An 18,963-nucleotide genomic window follows, 5' to 3' on the forward strand; every position below is an offset into this window, starting at 1 on the left:
ACTGCTCAATGACTTTGTTGGCTCTAGTCTTTGTTCTATCAAATACTTGCGCAACTAGAACATATTCATAAGGACAATCCTTTACAGCGCCGTAGTATAGCCTCATAACGTAGTGTACCAGCAACATCATCACTAGATCCATCTTTTAGCAACAATCCCTGAATAACTTCAGGTTCCAAAGTGCTCTACCGTACCGTCAATCCACCACGATGTCTATAACTGGTTCACTGGTGGGGTATGAGAACGGCGGTGATATAACGATGGTTTCGAAGAAGAACCGATCATTGCTCAACATCACCGCCACCTCGACTGCTTCGTCCAAGCAATGCCAAAGCCTCAACTCAAGCATATCGCACAGCAGCGTAGTGCTGACGAGCAACACCTCCACCCAGTACGTGCCCAACGCTGGCTCACTACGGCGGCAAGCAAACGCGAGCGACATCAACCCCGGGAAACATCGACGCCGTCGGCTTCATCTTAACACGCTCTGGTCCATCTGGTACGGCATTCTGATGACGCTTCTGCAGGGATACCTGATCGTACAGGGCACCCACCGGTACATCGGGCTGTCCGCACTGACCTGGAAATACGAAAAACCCACGACCGAACTCGACATACAGATCGTGTTCTGTGGATTGGTGGTCCTGTTTCTGCCACTACTGCTCGCCTCGGCACTGTTTCGCGTAGGCAACCTGGCAAACGATGGTATGAAACTGGCCTCGGGCACTAAGCTCTGGCATGGTTCAACCCCGTCCGGCCATGATGGGCTGGAAGAGGAAGCATTCGAAGGAACTTTGCGGTAAGTTTACAAACATAAACACATCTGACTTGCTTGACTGCTGCGTTCACTTATTTAAGTTGTACAACCCAACTTTCCATGACTATTGGTATTAAAATTCGCGAGAATAGATTCCATACCGCCTCTCACATCTCTAATTGTATTTGTGTTTGCTTTGTTAGACAATTAGTGCAACAAGACAAAGCACCGCAATCTATTACGACCGGTGTTTCTGCCAGCGAAACACAATCAAAACAATTTTCATTATATTCTCATTACGCTGCAGTATCAGAACTTTTGATGGCTTCCTCAACGACTAGACTAGACTATTTTGTTGACTCGCTTCGAAATCGTGCACAGAAGATGGCTGATACAGTGATCACGGTGCCCCAACGGACTAAGCTTTTGCATATCGCGATACGCTACGGCTCGCTTGACAGCTTGTACCAACGGCGAATATCGGGATCGTCCTAATGAGACACGCTAGCATTCGGCAACACAAGCACCAACTTTAATTAAAACTAACTCGCCTACGCTCTATACTCCCTCGAGAAGTTACCGAGCAAGGTTAGGAAGCGAAAACCTTAAGAAAATCGACTAGATTTTGTAAGGGAACGTGTTTCGATAGATACACCCGCAGTATCAACTAATGCTCCACCGTGCAAGACTCTAAACCTTCATAATCCTTACACTCCTGCACCACAATTCCAACATCGAATTTGCAGTCAGCCGCAGCGGGTTTCGCAGCGCAAGATGTTTCCCTTTAAGCGAGTGCTACCACTTCTTGTGAATCTTTCCCACCGAATTGCGCTGCTTGCCAATTCACTATTTAGACAGAAATGGTACACAGCTTCCACACGCGAAATTGTTTATCTTTTCTGGCTGATGGATGTTTCCTCTGCGCTCAATGGCTCAATGGTAGCAGATGCTGGTAAAACGCCACAAAGCTGTCGACAACCTAGCTTTCAGAAACAGAGGCAAACTATAAATTCTAAGCCACATGTACGGCTGGTGAGAAATGATAGTCTACTTTTAGGCGCTAACTTACGGGTTACGAAAGCTGCTGCTTTGCGTTGATTATTTATTTGTTGTCTAATGCGGTAGGTTGGGAAGAGGGAAAATTTTAAGTTTTTGCAGTGAATTGTACAAAATATTAATCACAAACAGATGGAGTTATTTGCATCTCAAGCTAATTTTGACGAATCTGTGAAGAAAATGTTATCTGTCTTCTATGCACATCCATCTGTCTAGCATACACCATCATCATTTTTTATCACAATTTCACAATAAAAAAAACACTTGTCATTGCTGTTTGCTAAGTCTTATCACTCATTTTCACCTTATCAATTTAATCTTTGCACTGTATGGTGCTCTCTGTGCTGTTGGCCTTATAGATTACGTGTGCATTTTTGAATAAGCCAACCATCTGGTAATGGAAACGATCTGCTTAATTCATACCACTCAGCCTCAGAGCTATTTGAGTAGCACTATTTTGCATCCTGCTTAGTGCAGGCATCATGCTAACTTGCACACCTTTTTTATCTAGGCCTCTCTATCGTCGGGCTATTTTCGCTTCTGTCACGTCGTGCATTTGCATCGCAGCTCGTGCCTAGCCGTACGAGCTGCAAATGCTGATCTAACTTAGCTTCTGAACGAAATTATGCACACGTTGCTATGCTATAAATCATTCTTTGACTAGGGAATTCAAAAACAGACATGAGAACTGCGTGCTAAAGAAGAAGCCGAACGTTAGATAGGTGCTTCTATTTCACCAACAAATAATTCAGGAATAACATTTAAATTTCAACAGCAAAATTGCAAAACTAACTTTAAAAACTCCTTTCATTTCTCTCTCTCAGTTCTCTATGGATTCACGGTGGTCCAACATCCGCCTTCATACATATCATCACGGCAATCTGTCTGCTTTTACCTCGATTGCTGCTAGAAGCAAAAGTGATTGAAAACGGACTCCTACCAAGAGGTAAAGTACAAGTGCATTCAATTTTTATTTATTTTAGTTATTTTAAAAAATTCTCGACGAAGCAAAAGATATCATAGAAATACTTCTTTCCTGGAAATTGAGTACAACCGCTCCGTTCACATTTCATTTCACCTTCACCATTCACCCATAACGAAATACTTTTTCACGAAAAGTTTGGGGTTTCCAGCCAATTTCAAGTATTTTCTTGGAAAATCACAGAAAAAAAGGTTGTGTAAAGCAGCCCACCTCACTGTGCGGCACATTATTTCTAGCTCATTTCCAAAACATTCTACCGGGCAGCTTTAGCAATGTGCAGCAACCGCAACGAATGACGCGCCCTAAGCCTTGCCCTTGAGAATGGGAAATTATACCGAGAAAATCCAATTACAGACCGTAGCCGGGAAAGTAAAATGGAAAATAGAACCACCATAATAGAAATAGGATCAAGTGTTAATAGAAGCCCGTCGCTTCCGGGTACGGTGCAACCCGTTTGTGGTCGTTTATACTTATTGTGTGTCAAAAAAAAGGACGACAGGAAGGTTTTTCCGAAGAACCGCATTGACGGCATTTTACAATAGGGGTTTTAACGTTACTGGGAAAACCCTAAGCGGTATCTACATTAAATGGATTTCTGGTATTATTTTTCCTCTTCAGCACCGTGTTATTTTAATGAAAATTATTACAAAGCACATTCTTTGTCACATATTTTCCACCGTGCAGGAAAGCTCTACCGATTTGCCACGCAACAAACGCAAAACTTTATTAAGCCATCACATTGCTTCTTACCTTACGTCGCCCGTTCGCTTTGGTTTGGTGGCGCTTGTTGTGTACTAAAACCTCTCGCCAGCGTTTCCTTTTCGAAGTATATTCCCTTTCCAGTCGATAAACAATCCCCAATTCAGCGTTCTTCTTCACGTACAGATGGTCGACCTTCCACAGCATTCTCCCGCTTCTGGTTCAGCCGTCCGGCACAAAAGCTAACCGGCTAACGATTTCACGCTATTGCACCGGTTTTCCACCACCGGAAACCGGAAAGCACTATTTCACCTGCGAAACTTTCTAATGGAAAAGCTAACTGAAATTAAAGATGACAATAAATAAGAATGAATTAATGTGCAGTTGGAACGCACGGCACTGAAACTCCCCGGAGCATACGAGGGTGGTCTTTATCCGGTCGGAGGTTTTCACCCTCCCTAGCGCGAGTATGTTATGAACGGTATGGGTTTCGAAATTCTCTTAAGCACAAGAGTGCTTCTCCTACCAGACCATCCCTAGAACGTAAATACCGAAACCGTTGATCGGTATCCAACCCACTTTCGTGTGCTAGAGTGCCACCGGAAGTGGATAGTGCCCGGTTCCATTTGGTGGGCGATTAGTTTGTTTGCCGGTGTAAAATATAATTCCCCAATTTGTTTTCCTACCTGCTTAGCACCCGTCCGATGTTCCACCCTGTTCATCGTTCCGGGAGGTGGACTTTTCTTGAGGACCTTCCCAGGAGCTTTAAAGTGTCAGCTTTCTGGGTTCACATACCGTGGCTTTCACCACCATGTTACAAGCCACATTGCAAGCCTTGGCTGCGTATCGGTGTCATAATCCGGTTTTCATCTCCCTCCAAGCTGAAGACTTCTCGTGCGAAACACCGTGGGATGAGGTGTAATGTTCCACCGTTGTCAACAATGATTTTATGTCAGCGCGGATGATGGCAGGATCCTGTCATGCTTTATTATTGCAATAATTAAATTTTCCTTCCCGAGCGAGCTTTCCTTTCCCACCCGGCGAGAAAGCGCTTCAACTTAAATGATAACCATGAGCTGAAATTAATTGGATTGAGAAATTTGCAGAAAAGGCTTGTTTTGCGGGAAACAGCTCTCACAACAACACGACACGATCATTCGTAATGCCAATAATTGGATTTTGGATGTTTTGCTGCTGCATGTCATACACTTGCACGAACCAATACCATGAGCAACAAGAGCGCTTCAAATTGAACTCAACCTGTCAAACGAAAATGCTTATCAAAGGATGGTGAACGTGTGCTGTACATTAATATTAAATTATGTTCGTCCTGCGTTTTTCATGCGCAATATCGGATTGCATACTTAATCCATTTGTTGCATTTCCTGTTTCGTATCGCTTTACATCCCGAGCGGTAAGCCACATTATCATCAATTGTAATTATTCTAATGCAAACCGTCCGTGACTCACTCGTGTGGTCTGTGTACAAATTACTGCATTTACGAGTTAGCCTAATTGGATAAAACTAGTCTAGCGCATCGTCGCTGTGCGGTAAGCAGAGCAGCTCAATATCTGTTTTAAACCAGTGCTTTTGGGTATGCTACAATTTCTGCCTGGAGAAATGTGTTTGAACAATTCATAACGTGAGCTTAAATGAAGCTGATTATAGTCCATCCGCTGATGGATAAGAATATTAATTTTCTACAATTGTAAGCATTTTTAAAACATATAACAATAATAAATCTCATGAATATTCAAATTCAAACATCTACTCCTCCTGTTATTTTTTTTTTTGTTTCGACTGTTTCGACTTCTCTCTACACATAACACTTAAGTGCCTTATGCTGTGATGCTTAAAATCCCTGCTAAACCCATGCAGGTTTAGCAGGTTCGCTTATCGATAACATCAGTATAAACCTTTTTGCCCGCCATCACGATTTAGTTCCAGACACGTTACATCCGGCGGCGTATACGGGAAAACTTTTGTGCGCACAAACTTCCCGAACACTCCCGAAAGTATACAAGGGAATAAAATCGTCATCATGATTTAAAAATAAGTTTTCCTGCGTTTTCCTGCAGCAGTGTGTCCGGGACACAGCAAAAAAAAACATGGGCACACCCCGTGTCCATTGCCAGCCGATACGGCTAGGGTGCGCAAAGTGCAGAGATCCGCTCCGCGGCACAGGCCAATCCCCGTTCAATCACATTTGACATTAGCTACGGTACCGGGCTACGAAACATTGGCACCATCTGGTCACATTCCCTCACGCGCGCGCGCTTGGTACAGATGGATCCTACCGAACATTCCGCTGCCGGAAGTCGTGTACGAAACTGGACTGGAAACAGGACATGCCCGGCAAGCGAATGACAGTGTACGCCTATTACGCGCTGTCAGAATTGATTTACAGCGCGCAATTTCTCGGTTTGATTTTAGCTCCGATCAGCACATGGGCACCAAAAATGGCATTTAATTTTCCATTTTTCATGATATTCGCAATAGGGTACCATTTTCGGTCAAGTGCTGTAAAGGAGTGCTTTAGCTGAAAATGTTTATGTACTGCAGGTGCAGATAAATATGAGAGGTGATTTATTTCATTAATCACATTTGGCAGAACATAGAAATAAACATGGACATGGAAAAAAAAGTTTTAAAATATTTTCAAATGAAGTAGAAATCAACGAAAATACCAACACAATTTGTCTTAATGTAATAACCGCAATAAAAAATATGAAAAAAAACCATTGCTCATAAATAACTAAACCCTAACGTGCTGTAAAATATTAACAAAAATATTGTAACTTTAACGGAGGCCGGAACAAGAAACAAGCATTTAAGAAATAACACTTTCCCTTTCAAACTTTACACACACGCAAACAAAAAATCTCCAATGTAATTGTAAGTCATCCTTACTCATTTCCTCTCCTTATCTGTTTCCCTTTCCCTTCTATTTCTTTAACATTTTACCACAATGTACACGTACACCTTTCATTGGTGTTTTGCCTTTTGGCCTCATTCGAAGGGTTTGGGACGACAAGGTTTGTCCCCGGGGGAAATCAGCCCGGCGAAACTTTTCTCATAAAACACATCACTTGCCCGAGACGTCGCCCAGCCACCCCGCCCTCGTCACACCTACCCTTTTTTGTGGGCCCATGACGCACCCCATCCTGCACAGGAAAGGCCAACTCGCCAAGGAATTGAAGGAACCAAAAGAGGTTACGACAGAATGGATAGAAAATCGATATACGAGAGATAGTATCGGTTGTGCAAGGGGGGCGAAGGGATAATTTTCTTCAAGAATGTGCAACCAAGCGAACAGCCGTAAATTAATAGCTTTTAAACTGTAATTTGCTACATTTTACTGAACAGTCGTGGATCCAAAAGGGAGACAAATGCTTTGCGACATTTAACTTTGGCATTAAGGTTATTGACACGGTTTGAACGCTTTAGACTTATGCTTAAGATCAGAAAGGTGACATGAAGCCATCGACTGACAGACATTAATTAAATAAAATGCATCATCACAACGCACATCAATGGAAGATCTTGCAAGCAGAAGCTATTAAAAAAATTTGTTCTGATTCCATCATACCAGCAGCTCAACATATTGAGCTGCGTTTTTGTAAAAATGACGTAATCACCTGCACAACTGTATTTTTGTAACCTTTCCTACGCTCTTTTGCCTACTTTGCTGCAACGGCACAAAGTGAAATAACTAACCCTAACGAACGACAGCTGTCAACGTGATGCTTCTTCCGGTTGTGCTGATCAGTATAAAAAAGGAAATTCAGGTTCAATGCTGGAGCTGATTGGTTGAAATCTGTCGTCGGCAGCGAGTCACACGATTCGAAACGGAAGAGAAAAGAAGATTTTCTGGCAGGCTGCATTTCTCAAACAAATTAGATTCTTGATAAGCTGTGACATATTGAAAGTCCATTTTATTACTGTTGCGTAAGTAATATTAAATTCATAAAGCCGGATTTTTCAATTTGATACTATCAGTTTGTGCAGGGCATTGTGACGTCGCATCACATCACTGTAATATTGTGCAACTGTAGTAGTGATAGTGTTTCGTTGTTGGATAGCTATTTTAATTAATGCACCCAGCTACCAACCTAAAATTCCTTCGGCAATTTACTTGATACTATGGTGGGTATAAAATTCCAAGCACTGAGCGCAACTCCATTATGCCTCATGTTGCGGATCTAACGGCTCAGGTGGCTCATGAAAGTATATCACAAGAAACCAGCATAATTGCATGAGTTTGCCAAAGACCTCTCGCGTCTCAACGGCCCAACTCACCGAAAGCGCATATTAGATCTCACCAGCAAAAAAAGGGGCCCCAAAATAAGACCCCGGCAAAGTTTTTCTTCTCGCTGTTATAGCAAACTTAGCAATGCTTCATTCCCATTACCTCGGCTTGATGCAACTAGAGTAGAAAAGTTTTCACCTGGCTTGGGTCGAACTTTTTCTTGGGTTTTGCAAAACTATCTGCTCTACCCGGTCGATGCGAAAATTTAGCAGCCAATGCAAATGAGGTAGGAAATACCGTCGAGACGACGAGCAGCAACACTAGCGCAGTTTTTTTTATTTTTTTTTGCTGCCTCAGCTTCACTCGCACTGCAACCAATTTTCACCCGTAGAGGAAACATAAATTGTTCGCATAAACATATCCTCGCACCGTGCCTTGCTTGCTTTGTCGTGATTGAGCTGCCGGAAGTCAGAAAGAATGTCCTTTCGGGAAGGGGATTCCTAGGAAACCACCGAAACCTTCGGTAAATACCTGTTTCACGCTTGTCCGCAGAGTTGCGCCGTTGTGTGTGCTGGTTTTGGGAAAGTTGCCAACCATCAACGTGGTCGCATCACGGTAGTAAAGCGGACGATGAAATACGATGGTTGCAACCGGAAGCTGTCGGTGCGATAAGGAAATACCAACCATTCTGCTGTAGGCGCTTTGGCGTACATGTAACGTGTATTTATTTTGGGTAGCAAGTACAACACGAAGGCAACAACCAGCAACTATTCCATTCCGTGCGGTAGTATGCAGCAAAGGCAGGACGTATGTTTGCTTATTTTACATACTAATATTAAGAAGTGTGCAGCCATTGTAGTTTAAATGATATCAGTCCACTAAGTTTATTCTTAAACACGGTGACTCCAGTGGCTCACGTTGGCAAAATTGACAAATTTTACATATTATTTTATGTAAATACATTTCCACCCAATTGCATCTACTTAGTGATTCAAGCCTCTCGATCACCTTCAGCCTAATCGAACAGACTCGAAAAACTCCCTGCAGCAAAAAAAAAAATATCGGTTTCGGTCGAGGGAAATTGATAAATTGAATCCATATTTTCTCATTCATCCATAAAAGGTAGGGTGGAGCTGAGTGGATTGTGTTGCAACGGGTATGTTGGATCCCTTTTGACTATTTTGTTGTTTGTCTACTTTACAATTTCGCCATTCGTGTAACTCTCACCCACTCTTCAACACCTCACAAATTGGAGTTCAAACGTGCTTGCTCTGGATGATGTAAACATTCCCGAACCGAGGGGTCAGCTTGCGTGTAATGGGCATTCGAATATAGGCATTAGGGCTTAATTTTCTTAACCCTTTTAACCCAACCCATCGTCCGCCCGAAAATAAGCCCGCTGAAGGATACTTTCTTCACTGCTGCGGATAAGGTTTCCGGACATCTGGGGAAGTTTATAATCGTGAAGGTAACTCAACCGATACAAAGTATACACCAAATTGATTTTCCTTCTTTCATTCCTTGTGCTGTCCGCGTCGTTTTCCATTTTGTAGACGAGTACGAGCGAACTTTTCTTTTGGGATGTTTTTTTTTTTGGATTGAATTGGTAAGGCTGGAATACTGAACCCCTTTTCGTTGGTGTTTCAATTTAACCGCACCTTCAAGATGAATTTGATGAACCGGAATAAAGCGATATTCAGCTCGCAACTAGATCGCAAGCAAGAATCATATGCAAAAAACTGTATTTTACCCTTAGCGTGACTAGGTTAGGTAAAGTAATGTTCCACAACACGACGGCTTAGAATTTTCCACAACAATAAGCTTTCAAATCGTTTTGAAATATAACTTCCTTTCCAAAATAAATATGCCCTCCAGTGGAGAGGATCGCCGAAAGCTTTTGCCCTTACGTACGTTTCGTTCCGTCATCATCCAACCAAGAACATAAATCAAACATAGTTAGCTCGCTTTGTGCTGCCTTAAGCAAACACTGCTGAACGTCCCGTCGTTTCGACGACTCGCAAGACAATCAACCACATGCCTGCCTACACCTAAAGGCTCGGATATAATTTTCGCTTTTATAACCATATCCGAACCCCACACCGGCAGCAAACCGTTCCGGGAGACAGTGGATGAATGGGAAATGCTCGGGCAAAACATTGACCAACCGATGATAAACGGTTTCAATTATAAATGCCACCCGAACAGTACAGTGCACGCAGTTGCACAGCGCTTTACGGGGGTTGGACGTGTGCGTAACGAAGCATAATTGCACTTTAGTCGAAACAAACATGATCGGTTTGTATTTCGTGCACTTGAATTTGCATTCGGCAGACGGTAACCACACGGACAATGCGTTACGGGTGAATGCAACAGTGTTTGAGCTTTCTTATTTGGTTTTTATGCAGGTGATTAAATACACTTATGCTTATTGCTGTTTAAAATAGTCTCAGTAAGGAAAATTTATCAATAATTTAAGATTTTACTTAGCCTTTTGCATACCTTTAGGCGATTTATTATCATTTTTATAACACTCCGAGTCAACGTAGTTTTGGTGGTTTTTCTTTGTTGTTATTGTAACTAAACTTGTAACTAAACTAAAATGTATGCTTTAGTTTTCATACTTCTAGAAAAGATTTGAAACAGTACAAATACAATTTGTAAAATGGATAATTTATCTCTATTTGGTGGTCAAGCAATGGTCAATTTCATGGCGCAAATTATTCCTGGTGAATCCTTTTCCTGGACACATTTCAACCAACCCATTCGTAGTGAAGCCTTATATCATTCGCCTCGTTTTATGTGTCATTTACATTTCTCCTGCAACCAACAGGAGATCCAATAAATCCCATTTTCTCAGCATTAAGCGCCAAACACGCCGCTGGATAATCTCTCCCGGTCCAGTAATCTCGAACGCTTTCGAATTGTACGATAGTTGCCACCATCGTCCGAGATAATAAACCCATGACACCTTGGTGACCGATAAAATCCGAACAATTGCCCTCCGGCAGCAACTATCCTGATGGGGTGGTACAGTCAGCACCGGTTGACCACATTTGCATAACTAATGATGCCTTTCTGACTGTGCTTGACTGACGTTGCTTACCTGTGGTGCCGGATGCCGGATGGTGTGCTCATCCAGAAAAGATGACTGAGAACGTTCATTGCAACTTTAGCCGTGCAGTGGATGATAAATGCGCAATGGGTCTATTCAAATTTCAATCCTTTGAAATTGGAACATCAAATAGGCTGCTACCGGTGAAAAGGCCGTCAAATCAAGCGATGATATTTCGAATAGACAAAACGAGCGAAACATCACGGAGAGGAAACAGCAATAGTTTCCTAGAATCAGAATATTCGTATTGGTAGGCCTCATAATTTTCACAATATAACGTTTTATGAAATAAATAATCTTTAAAAAAAGATCCTTAACCATCCCAGTTAGATCCAGTTACCCCTAAAAGTATACAATACGTTACATTAATGTTGTAACTACATTTACGAAGAGAGCTACGTGACATCCGTGACGGCACTACATGCGCCGAAACAGTTGAAAATTAAGCGCGTAACGAAACTCTAACAATACTTTCAATCAAAATCCACTTTGTACACAAACTCATTTGCATTTCATGCGAAAAAAGTCTTTTGCATGCAAATTTCAATCAAATCCCTCCAGCGCCTTTTATATGCGTGGACTGCAAACTTGCAAAAATTCATCACTACTTCAAGGCTAAAACAAATGGCTCCTGACGAAACTATTTTCTTCCCGCGCTCAGTCACGACAATTTTTGCTTTCCACTTCCAAAGTGAAAACAAAACAAGTAAAATCACGAAGAATACGTCTTTCAAATGCAACCATCATCCTCACCGGAAAGAAAACACATCGAACGTACAGTTGATAAAAGCGCCAGCTAAATTGCAAACTATCCCACCCGACAGTCTCGCACCATGCCGAACCTAAACTAACGGCCAATCAAAGGCTAACAGGATAAAAGGCAATGATCCTATTTTATAAACGAACGTACAGGATGGTCCGCTCGGCTTTTGTTTAGCCGGAAATGGAAAACAGAGGCACAGCCAAAAAAGAAAACATATAAAAAACGAACAAAACATGCGTCCACCTCATCGGGATCCGAGGAAGAAAAGGAACTGAAACCTACAACCAATGACCCAAGCTCCGTTTTTTTTACGATGCAGAAGCGGAAATAGATTCAATCTCCCTGCTCCGAAACATCAACAGCTTTCACTCTCTTTGCATACACATTCAGGAGACATTCGCTTCATTCGTGAGGATTATGTCTTATCAGTAATGGTGTTATTAGTCTTGTTTTGTTTTTTCCGCATCTTCACAGCTGCTTCATTTCTTTCATCTTACTTTATGTATATGCTTGGAAAAATTCTTAAATGCTTTCTTCTCTTTTACCTGGATGTGTTTTCTTTTCCTGTTTTCATTCTCCCTTTTTGTATGTAGTTTATTCTCTTCATATTATCTGCTTGCCGTACATTTTTTCTACTATGATTTATACTGTTTTATATTTCTCGTTTCTTGTTTTGCTTCTCTTTGAGCATTCACTTTAAGGTAGCTATCACACCGCACGCTCTTTGTTTCTTTTTTTTCCTGCATAATAAAATGTGTTTGTCGTCTTTGAATTTTTTATCTGCTCGAAGAAAAACTCCCGTTAAAATCAATACAGCATGAAAGTGGCTAACCACACCACAAGTACAAAGTGATTTTAATTCAATGAAAATAAATTTGCTCCAAGTTGTATGAATAAAAGTGAACTAAAGCACTAAAAGTAAAGAACACAAAAGAAAGTTTTCGAAACCCACCGCTGCAGCTCATCCGTGCCGGGAAACTTCCCCCTCCAGAGACGTTTTGACACGTCTATCTGCATCTTGGCCCGGACGGCATTTCACTAACGGTGCCATAATTGTATTTTCCACCGACATTTTAGCTCACTTCCTTTCTTCGCGACTTAAATGGTGATGTGTTCGTAGCGGGGAAAAGATTATAGTACGAGCGATTCCGGTGCAGGTTCTCGGGAAGGTGAAAAATCGCGTCCCCTTTCCGTGAGGGAATTGCTTTGATGTCACTGCTTTTTATCACATTTTTCAATTGTGGTATTTTGTTTATTTTAATGCGAAAAATGTTGCTCTTTTGGCACGGCAGCAAGCAGTTATTCGTGTTTGCTTTTCTGGATGGAAGATAAGGTGCTTTAAATGCAAATTGCATTTGCACTTGTGCATATTCCGCGTTCGAGGATGTTATGAGTTTTGTTTGAGTGGTTTTATTCTTGCAGTGGATAAAAGATCATGCAAAATGATGATAATGATAAGAACGAAAGTACTTTTGATACCTATTTTCCCTTATGATTCACCGTTTATTTATTGCCGATTTATTGCATGATGAACTGCATAATTATAATGATCATTTTAAACTCAAAATCACTACAAATTAATCGAATTGATTATCTTAATTATTTTTAACGACTTTTATTAGTCTGAGAAAATTCTCGTTCGTTCCATTGATTATTCCATTCAATATCATATAACTACTTAGAAGCTTATATCAACTTAACATCAATTTAGCACATTATTTAATTTTCTTTTTTAATTATCAACCACAACGTAGCAAGTACACTAAACGCACAAACAACTTAATACCTCAGCCGACTCCACTTTGTCTGTTTTTCGCCCGGTGGCAGAGGACAAACACGAGCAAAACGAGCAATTCAAAAATATCCTAATTAAAATTCCTATCCCAAACCACTCCATCAACGAACAAACGATCGATTGTAAATTCCTTCCCCTAGATGAACCGAAGCCAACAACCAAAAGCAAAGGAATGATTATAATGCGCTGTGCAAAGTTTTACACCGTAAAGTTTCGCACCCCGCAACAAGCTTTCGTTATTGGATCGCTCTGTATCTTGATATTCTGCTTCTACCAGAGGGAACGATTTGCCCTGAAAACCTTCGAAGAATAAGCTACAAAAGGGATACAGGACGTCGGTTTTTGCAAGTATAAACATTTCTTTGCGGCAATGGTTTAAATTGTCTTCTACACAATTACCTCCATAGTTCTTCCCATTCCCACCGGCGGGAGTTTTAAGACATTTCCACAAAGTATGATTACTAAACGTTCAATCATAAACTGAACCATCCGGACTGAGAGCATCGTCAGTTTTTAAGCCAACGCACTTGTCACTGACTTCCTGCAAACGCCACAGCCCAAATCAACCAGCTGGTGGCAGCTGCTCACCAAAGGCCATGTTTTTCATCCCCCGCCTTACGGTTACGGACTTTCGTTGGATCATTTTTCGAAAATGTCGTAAAGTTTTGGGATAACACTAACAAGATTCCTCCCGGAGGCGCACCAGGAAGGATGGCATTATCGTGCACTAAGGAAAGGATCGTGTTTAACTTACTCCTGCACTGTTCCTTCTGGACATTCGAGGGTTTCGTTCCCACCCTTCCGGCCACAGTTAGATAAACCGAATGGAAATAAACAACTTCGTTTCCGTCTTTATATTGGTCCGCTTTATCAGAAACCATGAACGGCTTATCGCCTACGGAAATGCGCCATCTTTCAGGGGCGCATCTTTAAGAAGGTACCGGTTTATCCCTGCTGTCCACATCTTAGCAATGTAACCATTTCCGCACAAGAGGTTAACATCGAAGGTTGTTTTGGAGGGTTTTTTTTCTTTACGGATCAACTCTAGTTCCATTGAGGTTGCTCCCCTTGGGGGCAGTTACTCTCATTGTGTATCACCAAATAAAAACTTCTAATAGTAATGGGGAAGGACATAGGAGAATAGGGTCGACACAATATGGGCACATAAACCTGCCCTTTGATTTACAATCAGTCATGAGTGTCACTTCTCTTATACACACTGTCCTGCACTAAGACCGTGTTATTATTGTGACAACATATCCTTTTCAATCCTCAACATCCAGGTGCATTGCACGCTGGGCAACTTAGCAATAGCCTTCCATTTTCCCTATTTTCACCACAACAATCTTTAAGGTCATTCAATACGCCCATCACACGATGACATCGAAAATTGAACAAAAGCACATCCCAACATGGCCTCGATACCCTGCAGCAAAAGCAAAAACATTGGCTCACGTACGACGGAAACACGGTCGTGTCCCCTTTGCGAACCATGCACAAGGACGCAATGTTTGCCGAAAGCCATTGCATTGTGTATCCACTCTGTAGGTAAACTGTACAGAAAAGGGGTAGTATGTTTTCTTTTATTTTTATGTACCATTATACGTCATCCATCCTTCTTCCAGGGTAACTCTTCACAGGACAGTGGGAAGAAAAAAAAATATTAAAACAAAAACTTGCAACGATGCACCACTGTTGGCCCATGTGCTGGAAAACTTGTGAACCATGTTCCAGTTCCTGCTGTTACGTTTTATTGGTAAAGTTAAGGGTGGCCATATCGAGCCCGTAAGTTTACTGCCAAGTGGCGGTGGGGTTTATGACGGTTGGAAAGAAATTAAAACATGCAATCGAAGCGAACACATTGACCTGCACATTTTGATGAGTCAGCCAGCAAAGTTCGTTTACCTAGCACTAAGATTTGCTTTGTTTTACAACTTCACATACAGTTCAAAAACAGCAATAAAACGTTGTAATTGAAGGACTGGAATTGGGTCTTGGGTGTAGGCAGAATCTGTGTCGGAGTGATGCGAAGAAAATAAAGCAATCGGTACGATGCTTGCTGGCTGAATGTAATATATTCGTTTTAATAACACAAGATACGAAAAGCCATGTTGATGTGTACTACTAACGTACGCTTGCCACGATTGCCGGTAGAGGGCGCTCTTGTGCTATTTTTTATGCTTTCTTTTATTAGCTTTCAGTTATTCTCTATGTTATTTAATCAACCATGTAAATGTTAATTTAACAAAATAATTAATTTAAAAGGTACTCTTTCTGTTATTTATCGTTTAACACACTTGACATTTCCTCATTAATACCCGTATTAGTAAATGCCTCACCGATTATAGACCATCTCATTACAAATCTCATTTACCGTCTGCTTCTCCTGTAAGACGATACAATAAATTGTGGCGGCCACACTAATTCCCGACTCATATCGCTTTAACGCACCACTCACTTGACTAATCGGAATCCACCCTTGCCACCCACTTCCGAATGTTGCCGCCGAACAAAGCGGCATGGTTTAGGTTTGCGGTTTTTTCCCCAAATGCCACACTGCTGCTCTAATGTTGATAAAATAATAAACCTACCACTAAACCCCTACCGGGTTGGGCAGAGGAGTGTTCCTTGTTTTCAAAATTTCCTATCCCTTTAGCAGCTTATAGTGTCAAAAAGTACGGCCTTGCTCTTCTTTATCTTCTCTCCGCTTTGAACGCTTGCCACGTGGTTTTTCGCTTATCAACCCCAACGGCGGTAAATTTCTCGCCAGTTCCGGAGTCTTTCCCAGTCCTTCCGTTCAACCATTGATTCCTCTTGCGTCAAACACCGTAACGATGTGCCCCCAATCCTCAACGCTTGGTTTCCCCTTGAGCACCCTTCAGATTTCAAGGCGTTACGCACACTTCACGCGATGCAATGCAGTGGAGCAGGAGAAAAATTTCCCGAAAGGAAGTCATCTTTCGTCCAAACACTCCCGGGAAAGCGACAGCCGGGCTTCTGACAGTGTTGGTCCCGCGCTTACTGGTATCTTCCCTGTCCGCGTACAGTCAAAAGCTCCTTGATAGGCTTTTCCGGTAGGATTTTCCACCGGAATGAGCAGCATAAAAGAGCGAACCACTTCACACCTACCAGTTCCGTTCTGGTGAGTGCCCTTCGGAAGGAGCGTTCACTGCGTGAAATCTACCCCGTTTAGTGCTGTGGTACCGTCCATTCGGTTAACTTTTCGCGGACGACAGTAATTAAATAACGGTATGAGTGGTGGAAAAAGTCAATCCTGTCACAATCTAAATTGTTGCTTCACAAATTGGGTGGGTGAGTAAAGGATTTTGTACCTTACGCAGCTTAGTGTCCTTCCTGCTAGCTTTGTTCATTTAATCGCTTCATTCAACGTCGTTAGCGCGTGAAGAATGTTTCAAGAGACCGGGTGAGGATATTTGTGACAGATTTATGACTTACTTAACGAAAATTAACACAACTAGATAATTTTTATAAGCTTATCAAACTTCGCATTGCCCGCAAACGAAACACGCATATTCGTATCAAAAACATTCCACTCATAATAAATTTTCAAACAAACTGGTTCTCGAAGTTCCTATGTGAGCACTATGTGCATGTTACCATGTTGCCACATGTCACGCACGTGCCTTCACAGGGGAAAACATTTCAATCAATCAAGACAAACTTGTAATTGAATCAAGCCGGCATGTAACATGGTTTGTTGCTTTTTTCTGTTGTTGCTGTGGGATGGTGGGGGAAACAACAAACAACTTTTGCGGTGTAACGCACATGCACGCACTGCAAATTGAACAACTAACTACTGTAGGGCAACAAAATGGAAGTAAAATGCTCGACAAATGCTACCTTTGTTTACCTTTCCATTTCACAAAGTTTCTTTAAATGTTTTCCACCACACGCGGTCGGCTGTTCGCTGCAACAGTTCGCTACTGCTCTTCAGCGCTTGTTGCACTTTGCTTCCTCAAGCTGTCGATTGCGAAGATTGGCTTGGTTGCGACAATTTTTGTTGCGTTCAATTTTGCAAGCAGCTCCATATAAGCATGTTGTCAGCATCATGCCAACGGAAGCTGAACCGCCTTTCAAACGAAAATCCTTCCCACCAGTGCGGTAAGGAAGGTGAAGGACTGTTTTGAATATGATCCTTCAAGTCGCCTGTTGGTAATAGTCTCCGGTGCTCAGTGCGGTCGTTTCGTTTGGCCCCTGTTTTCTTTTCTCCATGATCCATCACTTATCTTCCTTCACTGGAAACGACCGGGAATGGGTTCCATTTTCAACTCCCGGCCCGTGAGGTAACATGCAAAACAGGCAAAGTTACTGCACGACTCTTTTTTTATTATTTCTGACGCTTTGCGTATTTTCCCCAGAGGGGATAATCTTTTGGTAAAGTTTCGTTAACTTTCACCGTGCAAACAATGGCACAACAAGGACAGTCTTTTTTTGGACATGTCGTTTTTTTTTTCTTCCTTCAAGATTGTTCTCTTAAGCTGAGTGTGCAACTTCACTTTAAGTAGGAAATAACGGAAGGCCATGGTTAAGGTTTGCAGGAAGGATGTAGGCGACAAATGCTAACAAACCAACAACTTTTTCAGAAATTTGGATCATAATTTGGGATGGATTTTTTGTTCCCCATAAAACACTGGACACTCTTCTTTGGCTCATACCCTCGATAAGTACAAGCGTGGGAAAAGTCGCTGATTTTGCGTAATCACTTTCACAAACATCAGGAAACATTTGCGGGAGCTCATTTGGGAAAGTGAAAACAAACGACAAAAAAATCATCAAACCAATCAACTTAAGCCCCGCTTCTTTGGGCTCTTTCAATAATTTCTGGGTGTAATTTATGCAAAATACAGCTTCATGACACGAATGGACAAAAGCAAAGATCTTGTTCAGTGCATGGTATAATTATCTACTTTAAGAATAATCTGCAGTTAACATGCAAAAAAAAACATAGGAATAAACTCTGCAAATCAATAACAAATTTTGTTTATACTCATTTTAGTCCATAAAATTGGAACACTTTATACAAACATTTTTAAACCGTCTCAAATCTCTTTAATTCAGGCTATGTGTGTATCTTAAATTTCCGAACTTGATCCAAATGGAAAAGCCGACAGTAAGGTGTCTCATCCTGGCATATAGTGCGGTTATTTGGAAAGGTTTCCCGTTTTGTTAAAGCAATCCTTATGCATAAATCATGACCGGTCCAAACTAACCCCACTATGTGAAGCTACGTTTAAATGTCAGTAACAAAAGGACAGGCATGAATTCGTTAAAGGTTTTTACTCTGTACACCTATCGTTCAAATAGTTCCCTCTATTTTTGCATTCTGTCCTGCATTAAGCCTTCCATGTCTAGGCACGTTGAGGTAGATCCATGTTAAAACGCCGTCCGTGTGTTTGTGGCGCACCCCACCCAGAAGTGATGGCACAGAACAAGGGACATCATTAAAATCTGTTTAAGATGACAATGGTAAAGGTAAACTCAATTTCACTAAAGACTCTCCACCAAACGCAAGAACTGCCACTCGTTAC

At 41.7% G+C, this 18,963-nt stretch overlaps 1 protein-coding gene across 1 annotated transcript in view; it reads left to right on the forward strand.

Moving 5' to 3' along the window:
• Positions 1-209: 209 nt before the first annotated feature.
• Positions 210-18,963, forward strand: part of LOC128719502 (protein tincar) — a 29,675-nt gene continuing 10,921 nt past the window's right edge. The window contains exons 1-2 of the mRNA XM_053813127.1: positions 210-799; positions 2,638-2,759. Coding sequence (XP_053669102.1) covers positions 210-799; positions 2,638-2,759 — 712 coding nt within the window. The remainder of the gene's footprint in view (positions 800-2,637; positions 2,760-18,963) is intronic.

Source organism: Anopheles marshallii, chromosome 2 (assembly GCF_943734725.1).
Source record: "Anopheles marshallii chromosome 2, idAnoMarsDA_429_01, whole genome shotgun sequence".
NCBI classification, from domain to species: Eukaryota; Metazoa; Arthropoda; class Insecta; order Diptera; family Culicidae; genus Anopheles; species Anopheles marshallii.